We start from the raw sequence: 26,791 nt of genomic DNA on the forward strand, positions 1-26,791 counted from the left end.
ATCTACGGGTTCTGTTGAAGCGAGGAGAAATGAGCCAACAAACAACGCCTCCGAGTCAACCTAATTTATTCACACTCTGCCTGAAGGTGAAACTGGGAGTTCCGCTCACCGCTGTCTTGTATTAGGCGTCGGTGAGGTCCGGCCAGCAGGTGCCTCGCTCTCGGCTGCTCTGGCGGGGGTGGCGCTCAGCCTGGTGGCGGTCCCATGTTTCGCTGACTGTGACGGGTTGTGGCGTCAGGCTTCTTGGGCGTGTCGGCTGGCGGTCAGTTTGCTCCGGATGCCCTCAGGTCCGGCCTCGCCGACTACAGACCAGCGCGATCTGCTTCCGTCCACCTCACCCGTCCCTGCTCGTTCTCTCTTTTGTCTCTTCTGTCCTCAACGCGTCTCTCTGAGGACTCTCTTTCTTTCCTTCGGTGTCCTCCTCGGCCAACGGTTTTTCGCCGTCGCTGCTCATGCAGGCGACCAAGGGCGCCCGCCGATTTTTCCACGGAGCCGCGGCCGTTAGGACGCGGAGGCCGGCGGCCCCATTGGGATGTGTCGAAGGGGATCAGGTGTCCCTCGGAGGGCAACGGTTTCCCCAAACCAGCACCTCGCCTCCTCTGCTGGGAGCTCTCCTGGTGCTAACTTATCGGCCTCCCTCGCCGCCTCGAGCCGTTAGTAAGGCCGTTGCGCTGCAAGACACTGCTGGCCTGTGGGCCCGCGAACTCCGGGAAACTATTAGTGCCGCGAGCGTTCCGGCCTACCCTCGGCGCCGCAGGGTGCCGGCCTCTTCGCGAACGCGGGGCTCATGTTGAGCCGAAGACGCACTCCTCTCGAACTTGACATATTGATGAGGGTCACGGCTGTCCTCTCTCTTCTCGCATCGGAACTCGGGGTGGTCTGGATTCGATCCCCAAGGACGCCCTCTTCCAAGATCCACGGCTTGGTCACGCGACCACGGCATTCGAGAACTCGGCCGTCAACGGACAAAGCGAGTCTTCCTCCAGCAGCGGAAGATAGCCGCTGCTCGGGGAGCCAGTCTGTATTTTCTAAGGGCCTGGGGCCCTCTATTCTTTTGGGTTAAATTCCCTTAATAGAGACCGAACTCCTAGCCTTCACCGAGTCCACAGCCCGTACCTCGCAACAAGGCCGTCTGCAGGCGTGCATGCGCGCACACAGAAACGCACAAACGTGGCTGTCTCTGCGCCAAAGGGGGAGGGGGGGGGGAGTTGGGGACGCGCTGCAAAACGGGCCGCAGGGATGCGTGCGGTCGCGCGGGGCTCCCCGCGCGGCTTCTGCTCTTTTGCCCTCTGGCTACTTCGCACGTCTTTCTGTTGCGCCCGCCGCATTCCACACAACCGCCTTCGCTGACGGGGCAGGGCGATAATTTTGAAGCCAGACACAGTGTCTCTGGTGCTAGTCGGTGGAGAGAGTTCTTTTGGGCCATGCCTAGGCCTCCCGTACACAGTCCTTCACACTACTACCCACCACGTGCTGCTGTCATCACCACCACAAAAGGAACTTTCCTGTGATCACTTACTACGCCTTTGTCGTGGAGCTTACGCATTGCAATGTTAGAAACTACAAGCCTCTCGTTTATTCACGCAACATCATTACCGTCGAGCAACAAAACAATGGGGAAGCTTTACATCCCGACATCCTCCGGCAGTAACACGTCGCCATTTCTTTCTAAGGACATCCCGGCATCCCATTGTGGCATCGCTTATGAGCGTGATCTAAATATGGCATTCGTCGCATCACTACAGCCTACATTCATGGTAGGAGTTTCCGCCATCTAGAAATCTTCCAACTGCTTTCTCCATGTTTCACATTGGAACTTCATGTGGTTTCTGCCAAATGGCAATGATTGACCGATTTATCCTCGCAGACAACAGAGGATCCGTCCGAAGAGGCGAGGACAGTCTGCGGCCGGAGCGGAGCGGAAGCAGCGAATAAATCTCCTGTGGACTGCCGCTCTGCCAAGTCTGTCCGCATCTCAGCCTTGGAAAGAGAGCGAGGCACAGAGGTCTGTACTCTATCTTGTTCTGCACTGCTTCGCCTTTCACCGTTCACTCTTACGCGCCATGTATGCGCCGACATTAAACTTCAATTCTGGCAATGCCTTTAAGACACAAACATTACTTCGCAATCCATTCCTGAACTCTATAACATGTAGACATTCACGAAATTAGGACATCATTGGTATAAAATTTTTGAATAAAACATTCGATAATTCGAAGCACCTGTTTTTGTAACGAATAACATTCATTGACGCCTTTCTTCTTTCACAGCAGATAACCTACATTAGGTGACACGTGAAGAGAATAGAGTCTATCATAAGCGATTGCGACGGTAAGCAGATGCTTTAATGAGGTTATGCGTTATGTACCAGGTGTTTAAGGGAATATTTTAAGTAATCTTTAAAAATATGCTTTTTGGGTAAAAATGTGGCTCTTGCGGTATAGTATTACCAATGCTGGCGGAAACCAGAAAACCGGTTAATGGTTTTATGTAATCAGCCGTTTAATTTTTATTAATTAACTTTTCTACTATTAAAATTAGGTGCCTTGTCACAATTAAATTTTTGTAGCCGGTCGTCAGTAATAACCATTTCAGTTTATAGAATCTCGAAAACGCGAAGACTTTCCGCGCTGTGGCTCGGGAACATTTGGCTAAATCATACCAAAATGCATGCTGTTTCGAAAAGCATGCAGGCAAAGCAACCTTTGCAGGGCACGTAATTAGTCACGAAAGTCAAATTTTGTACAGCCAAAGAACCAATGGTAATCGTGTTTACTAAATTATAGAAACCGACATGGCTATAAATATCGACTCGCTACAATTGTGTAATTGCTATTATGCAATTACAGATCTGTAAAACCCCTAGCTGTAATAGTTAAAAGTAATTATTAAGAATTAGGTAACCCGCTCACTACTCAAAACGATTCACCGGTTTTCTGGTGTCTATCAAAGCTTGTAATACTGTGCTGAAAAAGGCATATTTTTACCTCAAAAACACTATTCTGATATTTACTTAAAATCTTCCCTGAAGCACTTGGTACATGACGTTTCTATTTATTTCGGCTGTAGTTCAGTAAACAACCAAATGAATATGATTATTTTATTGACCGACCGACCGACCGACCGACCGACCGACCGACCGACCGACCGACTCATTTTTAAGCAGCCGAAGGAGCAGGAAAGCTACAGGCACAGAGGCGTTTCTATGAAGTAATTTTTGCAAGAACCACAACCCAGCAGAGGCGTCCAATTCTGGTCTCTCTTCTGCAAGCGAGGACCTGACTACACGCTACCAGTATGGAAATGCTCTTTTTCATTGCGCTTACTAAGTATATGTGAACGTCATGAGTTAAAGGGCGTCATTACCTCTGCAAGACATACAGAATAGATCCTATTTGAAGCTTTGTTTTATACAGAGATTAAATACTGCTTTAAAACGAACAGGAATTTAATTCTCCGAACGGCATTGCTGTGGTTGAGTCCTTTCAATAACATAGCAATAACGAAAAGGAACTTAATGCTCCCGAACTACATTGGTGTCCTTTCAGTGCCATAGCGATAACTTTTGATGAGCGGTCATCCCAAACCTCAAGCTTGCCCTATGATTATGTGGTAATCTTAAATCGAACGTATAGTATGTGACTCTTCCTGCAGTTAATTAACGACAAAATATTATATTGCCTCGTATTTAGCCACACTGAGTCGAGGGCATCTCCTCTGAGACCGAGACCGCTACCCCGAAACGCTCAAAGGGTGTCTGCGAGTGCTCACCATAAGTGCGCGAAAAGGTGACACCACCTCTTGAGCGCCTCAATTCAAAAGTGTTAAGGAGGAGCTCCAAGGAGAAAAAAACATAGAAATAACTCGAGAACTTCGTCCAGCGGCTTTTCCGCCATGCACTCAGCGCTAAAACAGGACGTGCTGCCCCGATTTGGCTTGATGACGTATGTTCTCTCGGTGTCCGCCGCTTTGCCGCGCGTCGGTCGACAGTGAACCAATCGGTGTACAGAACTGATTCGTATGCGCCACCTTCCGTGTTTTCGATCCGTCCGCCCTAAATGGCCTCCGTGGGCTCTTGCTCAAATTATGCGTTTCATTGGGCATGAACCTCCACATTATTGATAAAACATGACAGAATCGAAGATCGAAGTTACCGCACGTCCTTGCTGCGCCAGAGACGTCATTTGAAAAAGCGGCTTACTCCGAGCGTAGCGCGGCGGCTTCTGAATTCGTGAATGCAAGCTTTTCTTCTCTGAATAGATTCATAGGCGCGATCGGCATTATGCAGGTAATGCAAGTATTATTTAGAATCAGATTTCTTGCGTGCTTTAGTTGTTATGCGGAATAATTTAGGAGATTCGAAAGCGAGGAAATACGGTCTTACGATCAAAGATGCCACGTTTGTTCACGGCGCTTCGTCTCTCATACAGTACGTTTGCTCCCGTCAAAGTGCGTATCAGCGCCGCGGCGGCTTAGTGGTTAAGGCGCTCGTCTACTGAGCAGGAGTACGCGGGCGGCTGTGTTTCGAAGGAGGCGAAACGTGAAAGGCGACCATGTGCTGTGCGAGGTCAGCGCACGTTAAAGATCTTCAGTGGTCGAAATTGTTCCTGAGACTTCCACTACGGCAATTCTTTCTCTCTTTCTTGTACCATACCCTCCTTCCTCCATTCCCTTACGGCGCGGTTCGGGTGTCCACCGAGATGTGAGGGAATTACTGTCATTTCTTTTTCTCAAAAACCAAGTTTCAACTTTCAGAGTTGATAGCGATTTCAAGTGTTGACTCCTGCGTAATGATGGCTTGAAAGCCTAACTTGAAAAGAAATCTTGCGAGTGATACATAGACAGACTCCTGTGGTGGCTAAAATACGTACGGGACAATAGGGTGCGATGCCAGTACCCATTGCGCTTTTTTTCCGGTACAATATTTTAAAGTTTTGTGTCCTGCTTTATTGTATGCTGTAGACTCTTCTTAAGCGTCCGGCAGCCAATTGAGAATAATGACAGCGTTGCCTGAACGGCTAACACTGACCCGGGGCCGATGGCGATGCGCGCCAAAGGCGTTTCTTTCCTCCTCGCACGTACAGTTGCGCGGCGAAGTCGTGGACGCACGACGCGCAAAGTTTTTCGCAGCTAGAATTTCGGAACGAAATCTGGCCCCTTAGAGAGTGACCTTTTTGTACCCTCCACGCACCTACCCGAAAATTTCTAGGCGCTGATAATTGCGAGACGGCGAGCGCGTGAAAATGAAGGTCAGGGCGAAACAATGTGAACACTGAGATCGCCAGGAGTACGTGCACCTGCGCCTTCATCAACCGCGCCATGTGTATGACAGCGTAGAATCCTCACGGAAGTGAAACACGCCATAGCAGGATTGTGACGTTGCACCTCAGCTGTTACTTTCATAACAGCTGCGGTTTCCACTAACGTCAGAGAACCTTTGCATTTGTTTTGTGATTCTCTTCCTATTTTCTTTCAGGCTCACGTCTCTGCCTGGGCATACAGCTGCTATGTCCTCCCGCATGGCAACGCCACTGAACTGCTTATATTCTTTATGACCCGCCTTATTATTTATTTCTATTTGGTAGGGAGGTAGCTCAAAAGCCCTGAAATTATGTAGTTTTCAGACCTCTTCATGTTGGCTTGCAAAGCTATGAAAAAGTTTGAAATTTACACATGCCCAACACAATATTGGTTTAAAGTTCCAGCTAAGGGAATATTTTTGAAGGGTGCTTTAGATCTTAGATTAAAGCAATATATAACTGCAATATACCAATACATACAGATTTGAAATGGCCTGTTCCAGAGCCTTTCCATTCTTCGTGCAGTCCTCTAATAGCCGACATCACTGCCGTAGCCCAGTGCTTATCATGCTGACGTTCTGAGCCCAAGGACGGTGGTTCAGTACTCGCGCAGGTCGTGTTTCGATCGAGGGAAACTCAAAAAGTCTCCGATGTGCTGTGCGATGTCACCGTACAAAGAACTCCAAGTGCTCGAAATTGATGTTAAATGTGCATTAATGAGTATCCCCAGCGCGTCTTTTTACCTCCGGAACTCGACATACACCCTCAGAGAGTTCTTAGATACTGCTAATTACTGTTCTGTCTGGCCGATTTCCCCAATAAATCGGATGAAACGTCCCGGCTTCCGCCTTTATTCTGAACTGACTTCCTATGGTAGGAGAAGTCAACCAACGTGTGGAGGGCTGTTCAGCCAGTCGCGTGGCGACTTCCCTATCACTTATATTTTGATTTTAGGTTTTCGTGAATAGATTGTTTCAGTTGCAGACAATATAACCGCAAATTAGTCCCATGGAAATAAAAATACTCGTGGACATATTACTTTAGGCATAACTAGGCACATCGCAAAGCGACAAGCCGCCACGCGCCTGGCTCAAAGGCACTCCACGCGATAATTGATTCCTCCAACTCTCGGCGGTTAGTTAAAGAAAGGCAGGAGTTGGGATGTTTAATTAGATGTAATAGAGAAACTGGCCACAGAGTGCAATAATTCGAAGTTTGTAAGAACGCTTGGGGCGTGTAAATTGAGTTGCCGCGGTAGAATGACTTCAAAATCGTCTTTAGTGCACCTTTAATTCTCCCAGTGTGAGGCGGCAATCTTTCTTCCTTTTCTCGTACCCGACTCGATTAGCTCTCTATCCGCCACCCCCCCACCCACCTCGTCGCTGTTTAGGTGCCCAACGAGAGTGAGGCGGATACAGTGCCTTTCGTTTCCTTAAAATCAATTACAGTCTAGCCCGTTCATAACGAAGCGACTTATAGCGAAATAGCGGTTATAACGAAGGGATTTCAATTTCCCATTCCCATTTTTGCATTTTCCATACATTTTGGGTCCGGTTTTAACGAAGTAAATAAGAGCGCGTCAGCGGATATAACGAAGAGATTTAATACCAACCAAGAAATAATTTGCCAATCAACACATTTTTGCGTCCTTGAGGCGATCTTTTCGCAAAAATAAGAGCAAAATTCGGCTGACGGCGTCCTTTCGTGGCGTCGTCTGCTCTCCTGTAGAGCGAAAGGTTGCTTCACTGCTTCGCACGGCACGCATGAAGGTGCCTTTGGTAAAGGCGATTTTCTTCGCAAGCGGAGCCTATCTGTTACGAGCAGATATTTGTTGCTAGTGTAAGACAGGTTTTCGGCTCCCGAGCCATCGGCGGCTGGCGCTTAGGGTAGAAGACGACGAAATGATGATACATGTTTCTGATGTATGCTGATGATACATGTTTAATAGTAACGGCAGACACAATGAAACAGCTAGAAGAAAAAGCGAATCAAAGAGTCCATAAGATAGCGCAATGGTTCTCAGCTAATAAGCTGACAATAAACACGAAAAAAACTAAATACCTGATATTTCATTACAGAAGAAAAGTAATCGACCCAATTGATGTCAGAATCCTAGTAAATAATGCACTAATAGAACACACGTTTTCAATTAAATATCTAGGCGTCACATCTGACAGCCGCTTATACTGGCAAGAACAAACTGAGGGAGTCTGCGGGAAGTTGGCATCTGGACGTCATGCCCTTCATCAGGTTAAGGAATTATTTGACATGTCTACATTACAAATGCTCTATTTTGCCTTCATTGAAAGCCATCTATCATACTGTGTTGAAGCATGGGGTGGAACTTACCATACGTATTTAAATCATATTATCCGTCTTCAAAAACGTGCATTAAGAATAATAAACAAGTCTAACCGTTTTGAGCACAGCAAACCGTTATTCCGCAAGTCAATAATCCTTCCATTTGATTTATTGTACCGATTAAAAATCTCTGTACGTATTCACAACATAGTAAGACACAACCACCCTTTTCATGCATCAATACTTCATCCCCGCTTCGGTCCACTAGAAACCTCTCTTTCGGCAATTTCAACCTCCCTCCCATGCGCAATGCATATGGTGAGCGTTTTGTGCAGTTGCTGGGGGAAAAATTTGGAACGCGATACCCATTTCTCAGAAAAACTCAGAAAACTTTGCTGGTATGTTTAAAAAACACTTAATTGAAATAATTGATTTAACCTGAAATTCTATTTTCTTCATAGTTTTCTGTGATTATGCACTCTATATGTAACAGTATAGTTTTTACTAACACTCGATGTCCGAAAGTTCTTTTTGCATGCCATGTTTTCAAAGCTATTTTCTTTCTTTTGCCTGTATGTATTGTTTCCTGTAAAAGAAATTTGAAATAAATTGACACTGAAATTGAATTGAATTGAAAAGTGAAACAACGTGCCGATGCTCGTGCGTGTGCTGGACTGATCGCTGCCTCTGGTCTGTACCGGGACTCTGCGGCTAGGCGTTCGCGACGCAGCGCCTTGGAAGACGTCCTGCATTACACTTGGTGGAGGTGCCGTCTGCTCTCACCCTCGAGATACGCCACAATGCCCAGGCTACTAGGCTCTACCACGGTGCCCGACACCATGGCTCAACCTTCCCAGCCTGTTCGCACTGCTGTCATATGTTCCGGTACCATCCGCCAGCGCGACCCTACGATCTTCAGCGGCACGGGCGATACCGACATAGAAGACGGGCTCGCCTCCTGTGAACGCGTCAGTGCGTATAACAAGATGGCTGACAGCATCAAGCTCATCAACGTTATGTTTTATTTGAGCGACGTCGCCAATCAGTGGTTCCGCAATCACGAAGCTGACATCTCCAGCTGGGCGGATCTTAAAACCAGCCTCACGGAGGTCTTCGGCCGTCCCGCTGTGAGTAAGCTTCGTGCCGAGCAACGCTTGCGCGGTCGGGCACAACAAAGCGGTGAAAACTTTACAAGCTACAACGAAGATGTTGTCGACCTTTGTAAGCGCATCAACGCTTCCATGCGCGAGGCCGACAAGACCAGAAATATTCTGAAAGGCATTGATGGTGCCGCCTTTCAGATGCTCGTCGCGAAGAATCCCCAGTTTGTCTTCGATGTGATAAGCTACTGCCAAAGCTTCGATAAGCTGCGCAAACAGCGCCTTTCCACCCGGCGGGCCGGTTTTCAAGGGGCAACCATTTCCAGCTTGGCTCTTCCCAGGGACGGTGCTCTGTACCACCCGTCGCTCCTCCAGCACATTCAGCAGTTTGTCCGTGAGGAAGTCGCCCGCCAGCTGTGCATGTCTACCGGTCCACCTACGCCTGCGCCGCCGCTTTCACTTCTTTCACTTCCTGCCCTCCCTCCAAGAGAGGTATAGATATTCATTGACAGTGAGACCGTTACTGCTCCTTTTCTACGAACAAATTCAATATAATTACGTCGCTTTTCTTTGCCAATCTTGGCTGCTCTTTGTCCTAATGTAACGCAATTGTTTTCCTGTCCGCAAGTTGCTGTGCTGCGCTGCCCTAAAAAACCACTTCATCTTTCTTGTCAGTTCCAAGGTATCGGCCCTGTTGGTGAGCGCTGGCAAGAAGGATCAGATGTATGCTCCACATTTGTCGTATTTTGTCCAGCTCTTGTTCTTCACTCACAAGCTCCTGTCGAATGCACTGAGACTCCTTCTTGTTCTCGCATCCTTATTCCCTACAGCACACTCCCATTCCTCGTTCTCGGCATCTTCTCTTTGCCATCGTAATTGGCCTACACAACTGCGGGGATTGAAAATTGCACCACATTACTAACTTGCTGTAGGGCCGCCGAGGTGGCTCAGTGGTTATGGCGCTCGGCTGCTGACTCAAAAGACGCGGGTTCGATCCCGGTCGCTGCGGTCGAATTTCAATGGCGGCGAAATTCTAGCGGACCACGCACTATGCTATGTTAGTGCACGTTAAAGGACCGTAGATGGTCGAAATTTCTGGAGCGCTTCACTACGGCGTCCCTCATTGCCTGAGTCGCTTGGGACGGTAAGCACCATGAACCATCATTGTTGAATAACTGTTGTATTATATTTTGTTTTCTGAGCGCCGCGTGTCATTGTACTGTGCTTTCTTTAGGAACATAACCATGCTCCGCAAATCATCCTTTGAATTACTTCGCAGGAATTTGGGGTCAGCAGCTCGGAAATTTTGTGACCTGCTGTTTCCGCGTCCCCTCCCACACAAATACCGTAAGTAATGTTGTTTGCATTCCTAACTTTCCCAGCACATCTAGTAGACATCTAATGAATACCATAGGACAGATTGCCCTGCTCTGACATCATTCTCGTCGAGATCAAGGTTTGCTCTCTGCCTCTGTGGTTGTGAAGGACTGTGTACGGGAGGCCTAGGCATGGCCCAAAAGAACTCTCTCCATCGACTAGCACCAGAGACACTGTGTCTGCCTTCAAAATTATCGCTCTGCCCCGTCAGCGAAGGCGGTTGTATGGAATGCGGTGGGCGCAGCAGAAAGACGTGCGAAGTAGCCAGAGGGCTAAGGAGAAGAGGCCGCGCGGGGCGCCAAGCGCGACCACACGCATCCCTGCGGCCCGTTTTGCAGCGCGTCCCCAACTTCCCCACCTTTGGCGCAGAGACAGGCACGTTTGTGCGTTTGTGTGTGCACGCATGCGCGCCTTCAGACGGCCTTGTTGCGAGGTACGGGCTGTGGACTCTGAGAAGGCTAGGAGTTGGGTCTTTATTAAGGGAAGTTAACCCAAAAGAAAAGAGGGCCCCAGGCCCTTGGAAAACAGCCTGTCTCCCCGGGCAGCTGCTCTCTTCCGCTGCTAAAGGAGGACTCCCTTTGTCCGTTGACGGCCAAGTTTTCGAATGCCATGGTCGCATGACCAAGCCGCGGTTCTTGGAAGAAACAACCCCTGGTTCCGATGCGAGAAGAGGGAGGACAGCCGTGACCCTCATAAATATGTCAAGTTCGAGAGGAGTGCGTCTTCGGCTGAACATGAGCCCCGCGTTCGCGAAGTGGCCGGCACCCTGCGGCGCAGAGGGTAGGCCGGAACTCTCGCGGCACAAACAGTTTCCCGGAGTTCGCGGGCCCACAGGCCAGCAGTATCTTGCAACGCAACGGCCTTACTAATGGCTCGAGGTGGCGATGGAGGCCGGCAAGTTAGCACCAGGAGGGCTCCCAGCAGAGGCGGCGAGGCGCTGGTTTAGGGGGAACCGTTGCCCTCCGAGTGACACCTGATCCCCCTTCGACACATCCCCAACGGGGCTGCCGGCCTTCGCGGCTTCGTGGAAAAATCGGCGGGCGTCCTTGGTCGGCTGCATGAGCAGCGGCGGCGAAAATCCGTTGGGCGAGGAGGGCACCGAAGGAAAGAAAAAGAGTCCTCAGAGAGACGCGTTGGAGACAGAAGAGACAAAGGACAGAACGAGCAGTGACGGGCGAAGTGGACGGAAGCAGATCGCACTGGTCGGTAGTCGGTGAGGCCGGACCCGAGGGCATCCGCAGCAAACTGACCGCCAGCCAAGACGCCCAAGGAGGCGCCACTGCCCGTCATAGTCACCGAAACGTGGGACCGTCACCAGGCTGAGCGCCACCCCCGCCAGAGCAGCCAAGTAGCGAGGCACCTGTTGGCCGGACCGCACCGACGCCTAATACAAGACAGCGATGAGCGGAACTCCCAGTTACACCTTCAGGCAGAGAGTGTGAATAAATGAGGTTGCCTCGGAGGCGTTGTGTGTTGGCTCAATTCACCTCGCTTCAGCAGAACCCGTAGATAGCAACAAACAACTGTGTTGCATTGTGACTGACCCCCTACAGGCGGGAACGTCACATGGTCAGCAACGCTCCATGTCCTTGAAGGTATTTCCAAGCGTATTACCGATGTTGTCGTCGACAACTTCGTCCATGCAAGACCGAGTTCTGGGGGTAAATACCTTAGGCTAACACATGCTAGTATTTTTAGCGTCTGAGCACTAGACCTTCATTTTAGCCGCATAGCCGTTGTGTTCGATGTCGCTCTGTGTGCTCACCGGGTTGTTAGACACCTGCCTTGGGTGGCCTGTCTGCCAAGTAGGTGGCCCCCTATAGGTGGCAGGTAGGCCATCAATGTCACTTCAACGCATGGCATCATCACCGTATTGTGATAAAAAAATTCGCTGTGGCTCAGCTTGGTTAAGCCCGGTAATTGCGAAAGCAATATCCGTACCTACGCCATGGTACAGCTGGTAGTGTAGCTGGTGGTGGTGCTTGTGGTTAGACTTGTGGTGATGCATCGGTTATACAATCCAATCCCTTCCATTCCATTCCAATCAAATCCAATCAAATCCCATCCAATACAATCAATTCTAATCCAATCCAATGCAATCGAATAAAATCCAATGTAATCTACTCTAATCTAATGTAATCTAATCTAATTTAATCTAATCTAATCTAATCTAATCCAATCCAGTCCAGTCTAATCCAGTCCAATCCAATCTAATCAAACTAATGCAATCAAGGTCAAATGAAGGTCAATGGTGTTCACTGCCGCGACCACTGCGATGGTGGTCACCCTGGAAAGTGCAGGTAGTATTGCTTTCGCAATAAAACTGCCCACCATGGCAGGTCGTTGTTAATGATTCGTCGCGAAAGGTTTTTCTGGAAGGGGAAAGTTGGTCTCACGATCCCAAACAGTGACAGCGCCTGACATCGTAGGGCGGTGGTGCATGACACCACTGTGTGAGGAGTGATATGAGGACGCTCACAGCGCTCTGTGAATGTAAATGAGAGCATGAACGATTCCGCATATGTGCGCATTAACACATTAACACTATCGCTTCATATACCTTAGACGGATCTCAAGCTCTACTGAACATAAAGGACGAAAATCGGTTTTAAGGAAAGGAAATGGCGCAGTAATTGTCGCACCTATTTTGGTGGACACCCGAACCGTGCAGTAAGGAAGGGATAAAAGAGGGAACGAAAGAAGAAAGGAAGTAAGAAGTGCCGTAGTCGCTCCGGAATAATTTCGACCACACGGGGATATTTAACGTGCACTGACATCGCATAGCATACGTGGGGGAAGGGGCTGGGATATCTGCAGCAGCCAGCGTCTTCGCTGTGTCTTCACTGCGCTGCGTTTGCTGCGTCTTCGCTTCGGCGGACGCGGTTGATAGAACGTGCGTCTGTTGTTTCACTCTTTCCTCTCATATCTTTCAACTCACGTCTATTTGCTCTGCACGTGGCAGCGGTGGTGGCTCCGCTGGAGCCAGTCGGCAGGCCCGTGCGATTTCCTTTTCATCCTTCTTTCAGTCGCAACAACAGCACATGGGTGCCCTTTTGCGTTTGGCCTCCATCGAAAAGCGGTCGCCACGGGCGGTCTTGTTCGAACCCGGGTACGCCGGCTCAGTAGACGAGTGCCTCAATCACTGAGCCATCGCGGTGCCAATCCTTGTCTGAAGACCGCTCTACGTTGAAAACCAAGCCTCGAACAGAAACCGAACCGCTAACGCACCTAATTCAAATTTTGCCTAAGCACGCTAAAACATCAGTCAATATTTCCCAATATCAATGAAGAACGTACATATTCTTTTTGTCCCGTGGTGATATCCGAACATGAAGAAAATAAATAAACACAGAATGATCCGTATAGCACAGACACATTGTATTTGCCAGGTAAGTCCTTTAAACCGCCTACAAATAAAGAGCGTATGAAAACAGTTCTATAAAAGCTGCACTACACACAAAAAAAAACCTTAATTGCATGCTCAATAGCGCACAAAAGTGCTAGAGTTTTTCTTTACGTTCTCCTATCTAATGGTGGAAAAAAAGAAGAGTCTTTTTCCAGATAGCATGCCGGACGGGGGGCGGACGGAATTCTCAGTGGCTTTCCTCCTGTAAAGTGCTTCCAATAACTCCGAGATTGAATGACGTTTTTAATTAGAAATCTCCTACATGTGCTAGCAAACGTGCTCAGATCGGCCTGCCCTGAAATGCGGTCACAACTGAGCGCACACGTTGTTTCAGAAACAATTTCCGAAGCGATGCGGAGCAGTTCTTGTACCTTATCACCAAACATCTCGGGAGTTAATAGAAGTGTTCTACGTCGAACAAAAAAAAGAAGAATAAAACGTGGGAAAGTGCATCGCTCGTTGGAGCGATGCACTTCCTGATTTTTTTTTTCAAATGTGGCTTTTAGAGCGAAAAACCAAGAGATAGTGCATCACACACATCCTCGTGTGTCACCCTTGTATTTCTGTGAATTATGTTCTCACCGTCTGTCGACGCAACCTCCGTGCAGTACGCCACAAGCGCTGCATTTAATCCGCTTAATCATCGAGAGAAGAACGCTAGTGAACGACACCTTGTTTTACTTTTGGCAGGTCAGCGCAGAAAGTACGTGCACCTCTGCGTGAGCTTCAAAAACGCTACCACAGCACCTAATATATCGTACTGAACTTCGTTGTGTCTTTGCCCTGTGAAGCGCCTATCGTGAAATGCCGGCACAGTGGCTTCGTCTTACATAAATACGGGAAGGAATGCGCATTAATAGTGCATAGTACGTTACTGGAAACGTAGATTTCTAATAGAACTTATCTTCTCAGTGTAGCATCGTGTCGGCACAGTGACACTTCATGAGGTGAAATGCAGCCGCTGGCAGTCACACTAACTTTGCCTGTCTGACAGCTGTATAACTATATCACTTCTGTGGCATCCACAGTGTCATGCACACTGGCCATAAGGCTAAGAAAGAAGTGGACTGGCGTTAGGCAAGTGTGACCCAGGAAATATTCCAGGCCCGTGAGCGCGGTACAAGAGAAACGCACGCCCAAAACGAGAGAAAATCACAAAACAGGGGTTAAGGGGTTACATGCGAGTCCCTTGTTTCCATACAATCATCATTGCTTTCAACAATCGTGCAATACTTCGTACTTCGCGCGTGTAGAATGACACCACGTAATACTCTCAGTGCGGAGCTGTGTTCCTGCTGACTTGCGCTGTATCACGACGAATGCTTTCGCACGTCATAGACAATCAGCGCAGTGCTTGCTGCAAAATTCTGTAAACAGCGAAGGCCAAATATTCGAACACATATCTGAGCCTACCTGTACATCACTCTACAGCCTGACTGGTCGCACAGATGTGATCATGTGTTCAGCCGTCATTTCCAACAACGAAGTGGCGGCAGCTTCATCATCAGGGCTCCCCCCATAGATTTTAGTTTGCCGTGCACTGCAGCCGCCGCGGTGACCCTATTCTAGATAATTCTTTGATCTTACAACCATACAAGACCCTCGTCTGGCCATGTTGCGTTTCACTTTTTCTGAGGCGCACTTGTCAGCTTAAAAGACTGACAGTTATGTATGTTCATGACTCGACCATATCCGTATCCTCTTCCAAATTCAAGATTCTCCTTCGTATGCGGACATTCTGATTAGTAGTCAACGAGCGTTTTTTTTGGAGGGCATAGGGATTCGAAACTGGTGGCTCCTACAAACGATCGAGTCGGATACTCTACCCTCAAGCTCTCCTTATACGATTCAGTCAGCTCCACCTTGCTTATTTCGGTGAAACGCTAGAATGAGCATTTTCTTTTGCACTTACCCAAACATATCACCGTACTCTTTAATCCACCTGCCGATCACCTTGTAGTGGTCCTGAGAAAAGAGAGGTACAAATGTTGAAGAAGGAGAGTCTCCTAAATTGCTGGAGATGTTAACCTAGTAATGTTATACCTGGAAGGCTACTTGAGATTTTTTTGATAAATATGGTTCAGCCCTCACAAAAAAAAATGAACGTTTAAGAACGCTACCGATATACACAAAACGCACGGCACCGATTGATAGAGTCGGCAACGGTGAAAGCCACTTCAATCTTATGCCGACAGTCAGATATGAATGCCTTACTGCACCTGGAACGTGGCTTGAACGTAAGCAGTCTTGCGCATATTTAGCTTAAAGAAACTAACTGCCCCGCACTCACTGCTTGCTTTCATCGCCAAAATATGGCTACCAACTTCAAAACATTAGAGCCCCATAAAGAAAGGAAAGAATATTATTAATAACTGGCGCTAGTTTTGCCATGACTACTCTAAGGACCCACCTGGAGGAAAGCTAATACGCCACACATTATGGGTCAATCGGTATCAAAAAGAATGCGAATTAACTGCATAAAAGCATACGAATACGAACAGATAATTGCTTTAACATTATTACAAAGCTCTGCTCCGGCTTGAAAAGAGAGGCTAAGGTACCGGCATAAAATCGTGCCGCATTTTTCTCTCGCCTCTCGAGTGAAAAAGAGACAGTGATGGCTGCTTTGGACCTCATCCTAGACGGTCACTATCGGGCGCAGGCAATTAGGCGTAGTAACATACCGAGGGTAAAAACCACCAGCCAGAAATATATGCGCAATGAATGCTAAGTCAACAGGATCAAATGTTAGCGACTTTGTACGCGTTTTGCTCGTAAGACTAAACTTACGTTGCTTGCTGCTTTTCTTTACCTCAGGTTCTACCAGTGTGAGCTCTACCAGCGATGCAAGATTCTTCTACAAATTAGATGTCTTCATTTTAGAGCGAGCGCCATTTGTGCCGGTCTATGTGCACAGAAGCATTGTGGCGAGCTCTCACCGTGGTATGGTACTCCATGATGTTGCCCCATATCAGGTTGGGCTTCGGTCCAGGGATCCCAATCCTCCTGAAGTATGAGAAGTGTCTCCATCGCCACCTGAAGCAGAGGAAAGTTTGAACGGGAGTGTTGCCAACACCAAAGTACAAAGGGCCAGAAGATTTTGTGACACTCCGACAGTGGAACAGCGCTGGGCTTTTGAGCCGGCGTTGGGCTCGAGACAGGAGTTCAGAAAAGGCGGATATTTGTTTCTTCAGGTCTTGTGAACACACTTTATGTAGAAACAAGCGTCCTGTACTAGACGGCGGCTGCAACCAGGCGTTTGGCTTTTGATCACGCGCTGTAGATCACGCTAGCAGAGAAAAACATTGGAGCCATTACTACAAACAGGATTGGTTTATGGTATTTGCATTGATTAGTTGAAGAGCTGGAAAAAAACTGATTTATTTGTTTATTTACTGTAGCAAAGAATAACACGGATTCTGACGCAAGTGTTGGTGAAGGGCTCTGAAATAATCACCCCATCATGGGGTTCCTTAACTTCGAGCGAACTATGAGTACATCGAGGCGTTCTTGGATGCGTGGCCATCGAAATACGGCAGCCGCGGCCGGGATCGAACCCGTGGCTTTGATATGAGAACTCGTCCATTGTGCACCACTGAACCAAAGCGGCAGGCCGGCATCTATGCAAGCGACGTCCTCAAAGATGACTAGCGCTGGCGTCAGCGTAGGAGTAGAAATCAAAGTTACAGTCTAAGTCAAATCTCCTTCACTTACCTGCTAATCATCGACGATTACATATTATTTTGCTCCTGTCACACGGGTGCCTCAAGGACTTGTTATGATCATTACTGCTGCTAAAGGCGAATTAAGCAGCAACCATGGCATTAATAGTACCCCTTCGCCTTTGAAATAACATCATAATAACGCAAACTTATGGGCTACTTTGTCTGACATTTTCATTTTCTCATTTATTTACTTATAGAAAATATGGCAGGCCAATTTCGCCCGAACACAAAGGGCATAACAACATAGGAGGATAGCTAACAGCTTAAAATACGACACTCACAGAGCCAAAAAACCGAAGAACAAACAAATAAAAAAAATAAGGAAACGGTGTCAAAATATACAAACATACACGCCACAAACTCGAAAAAATTGAACGACGTTATTTTGGAGCCACTTTTCAAAGGTATTACATTAAAGCCCCGATACCGGCGAGGAATTCCTATCTGCGATTGTTCTCCGAAAGAAGCTATTTAAATCCTTCTGTGCGGGCGAAAATTCTGGCCAGGCAACTATTTTGTGGGTGTATGGTTTTTCACGCACCATATGACCTTTATACAATCAAGTGAGCGTACAATTTACCGCGCCTGCAACAGTTATAAGCAGAAATATTATTCTTTTAATTTTTCTACAGCTCTCTAATGCACGAATTTCGCGCTGTTTAATTACTTGTGAAGGGTAGTTATGCTGTTTACTTTATTTACCGTATATAAGCCGTACGACTTTTCTCTGGAGTCGCTCTAATGGAGTAATGCGTTTATACAAAGTTCGGCAGACGGACAAAGAAACGAGACAAAAAGCTGTGGTGCTTGTTCATGACATCGCTTTTACTGCAAAAACCCATAAAACCAACCACCCTTTGCGTGTGCTAAGCCTCAGGAACCGATATGCAGCAAAAGTGTTTAGGAAAGTTTTTGCTAGAGATAAAACTCTCTTTTCAGTTCGCTGACCTTATCATATTAAATGGCATTGAAGATAAGTAGAGGTTGGCCTGGCACATAGGTATAGCTTACCGCTTGCTATTCAAAAAGAGACCATTCGCACTGAAAAATAAGCTTGTCTAAGCTAGAAAATACCTGAAAACGAGATACAGGCATCGCAATCAATGGCCGATTTCTCAGGCAAAGTTCATGCGCTAAGGCCTATTTTTAAGCGTGAATTCCAGAAATTACGCCGTTCCGCGGCTGACTTCAAAACGATACCTATAACCTGTCCTTTTCGGTAAGGGTGTAGAGTTCTTAAGTGACTGGCGGGAGGATTTTTAAACCCAATTTTTTGTGCGATAAATGCGTACTCCGCTTCCTGATAAACGGCACCATAGCAAGAGAGCGCCAGAAAATAAGTTTTTTAAAAGAACAGTGACTTGGTGGAGTTGCCTTATTGTCTCCTTAAGAACTCCGACGATGCGATTGGATTCCTTAAGAATGACAGAGACAAGCAGATGTTTTGAATTTTGTATCGACGTGAAGGATTTGTATTGCTTCCTGCCCGATTAAAAAGCTTTTTTGAGCGTTATACATGTGCTCGATGAATATGTAGTTATTGCGTTTAAGAGTGCGTCTGGCCTCTCTATTGAATATTTTCACGCTTCTTACTGGCTTATTGAGAGTCTACCTATGTGGAATAAGTAGGAAGGCGAAAACACTGCGCTGTGTTAACACTTTTCCTTTGTCCTTGTGCCTTTGCATTGTTTCACAACGAGGACGAAGGCGGCAGTGGCAGACTTTGACACCCAAGATGAATAAAAGCTTTAGAGAAATGTGTTAGCTGGCCTTAAAGCAGACGTTTTGTTTTGGTCGTTTTGTAATTGTAGCACTTGTCATGCCTGTTCCAGTAAATTACCAAGTCTGCTAAACGTGGGAAGAGGAGTGTAGTACGTATAAAAATTAGATTTTGGGCTTTTCTTCTGCAGGGGATAGAACTTTGATGTGGCAACTACGTGCAAGAGTCTGGTTTATGCCTATGGTTGCAGTGATCGTTACTGCCCTGTGAGTGATTTCTGTATCACTCACGAAACGTGCTCTAGTACGAGTCATAGGCGCTTCCCGCTGCGTTCCTTGCTGCGGTATCAGCCAGGTGTTACGAACAGCGGTCCACCATTTTTTTTTATTACGCTTCAGAGGCACACATGGGTCAGTTATCGTGATTGCCTACGGCCGCACAATGCTACCACTGCCAAGCAGTCTAGCTTTGATCTGCCACATAACTGCAGTACTGAAAAAAAAAAAACGATCCCGCTCAAAACGCGCACACAGCTTTTATATTTTTTTTATTTCAAAATCCGTTTACTTATGTTCCTGACATGACTGTAACCGCTTTGCAGGTTCCAGCACATACCCAATATCTGTATGCAAATATTCACTCTGGCCTTCCCTCCTCTCCTACCCGTCATTTTTCTTTCGCTGTTACGCGCCGCACTCATCTGAGTTCGACACCAGTGAAACTTGCTCTGAAAAGAATGCTTGGAATGTAACCGAAATATCGACAGCGAGAGAGACCGGTTAGTCAACGACGCTTCTCGAACACGCCTGACCGACTTGTTCATTGCAAATCCTTCGCCCCTGTTCCGGCTACGTCATACTTTGTCCTTCTAAGCAGCGACAGCAGCGGCAGGCTGACTTTGAGGGCTTCTGGTAAATCGACAGTCTCGTGCTGTGGAGAACACGGCGGCTTGCTAACCGCTTCTGGAGAGCCACTGTTATAAGCAACTCCAGGAGCGTAATAGCTTCAATATATTCCTTAAGTTCTTAACCTGCTGATTCCAAGGTCGCGGTATCGACTCCAGTTCGCAGCGACCGCATTTGGATGGAGGCGAAATGCAAAAACGCCCGCCTGCTGTGTAATGTCAGTGCATGTTACTTAAGCCCGGGTAGCCGAAATTGTCTCCACTACGGCCTCCATCATAGCTTCATGTGTCGCTTTTGGAGGTGAGGCGCTGCATGGCAACAAAGAGCCAGTCAGCTACAGCATCCCTGGTTTTATTTTTCGACAGAGCGAGACGATAGATTTCGAGAAGAATCTGCTCCTCCTCAACTTGCCGTGGTGGCGCCTGGATTTCGTGGTTTTCTTTAGCGCTGCAAAGAAGGTTATTCTTGCTGCCATCCTGCTGTCGAAATGTGGTGTCTACCATTCGATGACAACGCATGGGAATCTACTTCATCCAAATGTCGTATCATTTCCCTCGTTGCATGAAAAATTGGATGACGCAGGAGACGATGTACGTCATTCGCGGTTTTCTCAGAAACGCTATCCTATTTCATCCCAAAGAAAGTGCCGGCAGAGGTTCTAAGTCCTTATTTAAAGTTTTCGTTATTATTGGTGCAGCGTTTTTTGAACAAGAACAGTGTTTTGTTTTACTTTTTAGCCATCTGCTTATATTTCATTCCGTTATTAAGACAGGAAAAGTGCAGAAGCAAATTCGAGCGCATGTGGTCGCCAAAACAATGTCCAGGATGTATTGCTGCTGGCCAGGCAGGATCCCTTGAATTCTCTTCATCAGGAAGAGTTTGCAAAACAGGATAAAATACTAAGCTCCAATCTTAAACTTCATTTACAGCGCCTGATGCGCAACGAGTGTTATCTGAAATTCACCCGGTAGCTGCATCTGAGATATTTTTGCTCTCTTTGAAAATTAGGGCACTCCGAGTAAGCGAACGCGGATATCAGAATTGGCCTCACTGCTCAAACCATCAAGTTACTGGTTTGAAAAGCATGGAGGAGGTCCAGATCAAACAATTCGATTTCAAAAAAGTCAGGTCGCCACGAAAGAAAGGTAAAATTGCAGCTGTCGCAGTACGAACAGCAGAGCTAGTCGGTATTGCATTTTGAAAACAGCCCTAACAGACGAGGCGGAATGGTTTCCGTTAGGTCCACTTTTTCGTGCCTGTTTGCGATGATGCTTAGACTATAGCAATGTTGTTATCGTCTTTAGTCAACCGCGAACGTTGGATGGTTGCTGATGCCATAAGTATAGTCATGACAGCTTGATTTATTCCATCATCTACGTAGATTTATTTCGTTTAGCAACTTAACTCTATACGTAAAAATTTTGGCACCAGTAGTCGCGTTAAAAGGCTCATTCTCAGACTTCAGTGCACAAGACTAAATCATCTTCGATGTATTGCGTTCATTCTTTTAAGAGCATTATGGTAAATTGCTGCAACATTGTGCGTGCTTGGAACACGTTTACCTTATAACCTTCTCAGTAGAAAACATAATAGGTCTGTCCCTGTCTTGTGCTTGAACCTGCCTACATAAAAGGGACCATAGCGTTCAGGCTACGAATACCGGCGTCAACAGACCGATAAGAAGGGCAAGTGTGCATATTGAAGTCAGCGAGATCCCTTTTGTTGACAAATGCTCGAAGTGTCAAAAATGGGGTGGGTAACCCAACTGCGACCGCATAAGTGTGTGAACTCGTGGCAGACGCTGAACGCTGGGGAGTTTTCACACCTATTGGAGCGTCACACAAAAGCGAAAGGTAGAAAGCGCTAGCCATAAAGTTATGGGTTCGTTGCTCGAACCATATATTCGATTTTTTCCGGGGCGATCAGATCACGCCGGAACAGGACATTCAATGAGAGGTTTGAATATATGAATACCTATAAAAAAACTGATCGGAAATATAGAATTACTTCCCACTGCACACCGACAGCGCGCCTGTGGCTGGTGTAAAAAAAAATCGCTGTGGCTTAGCTTGGTTAAGCCCGGTAATTGCGAAAGCAATATCCGTACCTACGCCATGGTTCAGCTTGTGGTGTAGCTGGTGGTGGTGCTTGTGGTTAGACTTGTGGCTATGCATCTGTTATACAATCAAATCAAATCCAATCCAATGCAATCCAATCCAATGTAATCTAATGTAATCTAATCTATTCTCAACCAATCCAATCCAGTCCAGTACAATCCAGTCCAGTCAGGCCGCCGTTCATGTGCACCGCCGTCGCACACGGACGGCACGAGATCGCGAAGCAATGTTAATCCGCCGGTGGTTGGTACAGCTACTGCTTTCTAGCGACGTGAGTCGAGCCTAATCTCTTCAGCGTAACGCCACAATCGCGCTCCTAGCGGAGAGCGCAGGAGTTAGGCGCCGGTGGTGGCACCACCGCGGCTTGCGACGGCGCGAGTCGGTCGCCCTTGGTGATGATGATTTTAACAACTTTTATTTCCATCGATGTAGGAGGCCTCCTACTCCCCATCCCTGGCACGCAGGCCTAGGGGACGGGGGACGGAACCTCCGCGACTAAAGACTGGCGAAGATACGTTGGCTCTTCGCGGCTTCAGCCGCCAGGCGGACAGCTCGTTTCTGGTCGGCGGGGGCCTCGCTTCGCAGAAGGGCCTCCCAGGCTGCTCTACTCTTAATATTGTCCGCAGCACCCGGGGATCCGGGGCATTGCCAAATTATATGATCGAGGGTCCCCCTCGCTCCGCAGGTCTTACCTTTGTCATCTTTTTTATCGTCTAACATGGTTTGAAATAACCAGACGGGGTTAACGAAATTTCCGGCCTGTAATCGTCGCCAGGCGATGGCCTCTGTATTGGTTAAGTTTGGATCTGATGGCGGCATTAGACGCCTGCCTAACCTGTAGTGCACGGCGATTCTTCTCTTCGGCCTGACGTCACAAAGCACCTGTTGCGCTCCTAGCGGAAAGCGCAGTAGTTTGGCGCCTGTGGTGGCACCGCCGCGGCTTGCGACGGCGCGAGTCGGTCGCCCTTCTCTTCGGCGTGATGTCACACATGACGTCACACAGAGGTCAACTAAAGGTCAATGGTGGCACCGCCGCGCCACTGCAAAGGCTGAAAGTGCAAGTAGTAAAGCTCTCGCTTTAAAAAAGCCAGCCCAGTCGCGCTTGCCGGTATGGGCCGGTATATAATGTGTGGGATATATAGATATCGCTCACCGCCCCCGCGCCGAGTCACGCGCCGAAAGCGGGCGCCGCCGGGCGTGGGGAGAGGGGGCACCCGTCCACTCTCCTCACTCCCAGCTCGGACGTGACATCACGCCTACGCACTGGCTGTGTAGGGAAGGGGTCATTGCCTTGAGTGCAACCGTTTGCCCAAGGGGGGGGGGGCAACTACTAATATGCAGAGTTTTTATGCGAAGCATACTACTTTAGCTACCACTTCAGCCCTTCACCGTGGTTATGCGCCTCCAAATCACGTGATACATGACGTCACACCACGTGACACGATGACGTCACGACAGTAGAGAAACGGGGGCCCACCTCGCGCCGTCGCTGTGGTTGTGCGTATTCTAGTTCACTATAGTTGTGCGCCTCCAAATCACGTGATACATGACGTCACACCACGTGACACGATGACGTCACGACAGTGGAGAAACGGGAGCCCACCTCGCGCCGTCGCTGTGGTTGCGCGCCTCCAAATCACGTGATGCATGACGTCACACCACGTGGCACGATGACGTCACGACAGTGCAGAAACGGGGGCCCACCTCGCGCCGACGCTGTGGTTGTGCGCCTCCAAATCACGTGATACATGACGTCACACCACGTGACACGATGACGTCACGACAGTGGAGAAACGGGGGCCCACCTCGCGCCGTCGCTGTGGTTGTGCGCCTCCAAATTACGCGACACGATAATGCTTCGCATTCTCCAGGCTTAACCAAGTTAAGCCTCAGCCATTTTTTTTAAGTATCGACGTCAGCTATACAAGACGACCTCATGTATACTACGCTTCGTACACAGGCTTTGTAGAGGTATTAAGGCGAAAGCCTTTAATGCCTCATCGTGGTCGACAGAAGGTTGTCGGCACAGGTGTCACGCTTTTGACGGGTGTCCACCGAGATATATGAGACAGTTACTACGTAGTTTCCTTTCCTCAAGGAAGGAAGGGAAAACTTTATTTACACTAATGGTTTTTCCTGCGGTTTGGGGCATCTTCAGAGACGTCTTGGTTCTACCCCCAGGAGCCTTATCTGTCGAAGTCGTCCGCCTCTAATCAGTGGTCGGTTGCCCTCAGTCCAGGGCTCCGCTGGCCACTGCCGCCCGTTGAGCTCGCTGCACCAGACCTTGTTGGTCTTCACAGCGGTCGCTGGACAGCAGAGTCTCCCACTGCTCCGCACTCGGGTTTTGTATTTTGGGGACCACGTGTATGTTTTGGCAGGCCCATGTGATGTGGTATAGTGTAGGTTTTTCGTCGCACCAGGGACATTTGTCCGTGTATATCGTAGGGTGCATTTTGTTTAGTATATGTAGGTTTGGGAAAGAGCCTGTTTGTAATTGTCTCCAAGTGACAGCTTCCTCTCTGCTGAGAGATTTGTGCGGTGGGGGATATCGCATTCTTCTGCCTCTATAGTTTTGTAGTATGGCCGAATATTCCCTGGGTGCTTCCTCAAATACAATTTTCATTTTCATCATTATGCCTCCACTTTCTCTTTCTTCTTTCACTCCCACTTCCTCCCTTCCTCTACAAACGGATGACGGGTGTCCACCGATATATGTGAGACAGTTACTGCGTTATTTCCTTTCCTCAAATATGATTTTCATTTCCTTCATTACGGCTCCTCTTTCTTCCTTCTTTCTCAGTTCCTCCCTTCCTCTACGGTGCGATTCAAGTGTCCACCCAGATGACGGAGAATTAGTGCGCCATTGCCTTCCCTGAAAGAGCGTTGCGTTCAAAGGGCGAGGCATCGCGCCGAACGGATGATGCCTTTCCGTGGACCACCTGGCAGCGCTACAACACGCTGTCGCGTTCAACTCTTAAGCGTAATTAATTAACAGCTTAAGCGTAATTAATTAACAGTTGATTAGTATTTAGTCATTAAAAAGTAATTAGTCATTAGTCATTAATTATGTTTGACGTCATTCAGTGGTGGCATCGCCAGTGCCACACAGGCAGTCAAAGTGGTGCGGAAAACGCTTTCGCCTCTACGCACTTTATAGTCAAAGTGCCCCTGAATTTTTCGGGTTGCACGAGTTAAGTTAATGTCAAGGCGCTGAACTCCCGTACTGGCTAGGATAACCCCGCTCAACACATGAATCTTTGAAGAGAAGTTCATTGGACCCATAATTCATACAAAGAGACCACAGGCCCTCACAAAGACAAAATCAACAAGGCAGCGACTAGTGTCGCTCGGTAAAAACAAGCTATGAAACAAGTACACGACGGCGACTGCTGTCGCCGTTCAAACAATATCATTCACAGCACAGAATGTTCAAAGGGTCCATAATGTCCAAACATCGCGGGGAAGCACGCGCACTAATTACGATGAACGCACAAGAGAAGTTTATTTGGAGTCACGATCAAAAAGGGACATCCGTCCGTCTACAAAAACACAATCCGCATACTCCATACTTTCGGAAAATAGTGTCACTTTGTCAAGGCTAAGCGCATTACATGCCACGCGCTGCAGCGCCAAATAATTGACTGGAATCTCCTGCCTTCTTGCTACTCAATCGACAATGCTCAAGTTTTAAGGCCGTATAAAAATTAATTTTGGAGTGCAATATTCTTTTTTCCGCTGGTTTTTTAGTTTTTGAAGTCCTTGCGTTATGCATTTTCGCGTGTAACATGCCATCTTGGGATCTGCTTCTTTTTCAGTGCGTCCCAGGTGTTTTGCTTTCTTTGTTTTCACGTCTTGCTAGTGGTGACCACTTCCATCCCTCTTATACGTCAGGAGGCCTTCTTGGAAAATCCTCGCTTGGGCGAGCGCGGCTTCGGCCGCTTATCTGATTTTTTCAGCAGCGTCCGCCCCGGCGGACGCAGTTGTTGCGACGCGCGTCTTTTATTTCCTTTTCCTCTTTGCTCTGATCTCTTACCTTACCTCACCTCTATCTGCACATGGCAGCGGTGGTGGCTTGGCTCGAGCCAGTAGCAGGTCCGTGCAATTTCCTTTTCATCCTTCTCTCAGTCACAACAACAACAACAACAATTGTTGTGAACATAGTTAATTAAAAGACTAGCGCATAAAACTAGGACAAAGACAGAGAAGGAGACAGGACGAGCGCTAAACATCAACTAAAGGTTTACTACACCAAACATGTACTTAAAACACTTCAGTGGCACATGCGCACTGAAGTGTGCCTGTGCCACTGAAGTGTTTTAAGTACATGTTTGGTGTAGTAAACCTTTAGTTGATGTTTAGCGCTCGTCCTGTCTCCTTCTCTGTCTTTGTCCTAGTTTTATGCGCTAGTCTTTTAATTAACTATGTCAAACCAACTAGCCCAGCTTTCCGCTTTGGTTGTGAACATAAAGTTCTTAGGATGGTTTGGTTTGGTTTATTGGGGTTAAGCGTCCCAAAGCGACTCAGGCTTTGAGGGACGCCGTAGTGAAGGGGTCCGGAAATTTAGACCACCTAGGGTTCTTTAACGTGCACTGACATCGCACAGTACACGTGCCCCCAGAATTTCGCCTCCATCGAAATTCAGACGCCGCGGCCGAATTTCGATGGAGGCGAAATTCTGGAGGCCCGTCTACTGTGCGAAGTTCTTAGGAGGTCCTCAGCGAGTCTCTTACCTCTTTAACAGCCGAACGTTCATTATATCCCACGTTGACCCACTAATAACTTTGTCACACGGGCGCGCTTAAGCACGGGTAAGGTCACCGCGGCTTTGGCTAACTATAGT

At 47.9% G+C, this 26,791-nt stretch overlaps 1 protein-coding gene across 1 annotated transcript in view; it reads right to left on the reverse strand.

Annotated features, from left to right (window-relative positions):
• Positions 1–26,791, reverse strand: part of LOC149360266 (cytochrome P450 3A14-like) — an 87,473-nt gene that overhangs the window by 45,999 nt on the left and 14,683 nt on the right. The window contains exons 2-3 of the mRNA XM_089572232.1: positions 16,424–16,520; positions 15,397–15,449 (exon numbers count right to left, since the gene is read on the reverse strand). Coding sequence (XP_089428358.1) covers positions 15,397–15,449; positions 16,424–16,520 — 150 coding nt within the window. The remainder of the gene's footprint in view (positions 1–15,396; positions 15,450–16,423; positions 16,521–26,791) is intronic.

This window comes from Amblyomma mixtum, chromosome 2 (assembly GCF_055824585.1).
Source record: "Amblyomma mixtum isolate Tamu chromosome 2, ASM5582458v1, whole genome shotgun sequence".
Lineage (NCBI taxonomy): Eukaryota > Metazoa > Arthropoda > Arachnida > Ixodida > Ixodidae > Amblyomma > Amblyomma mixtum.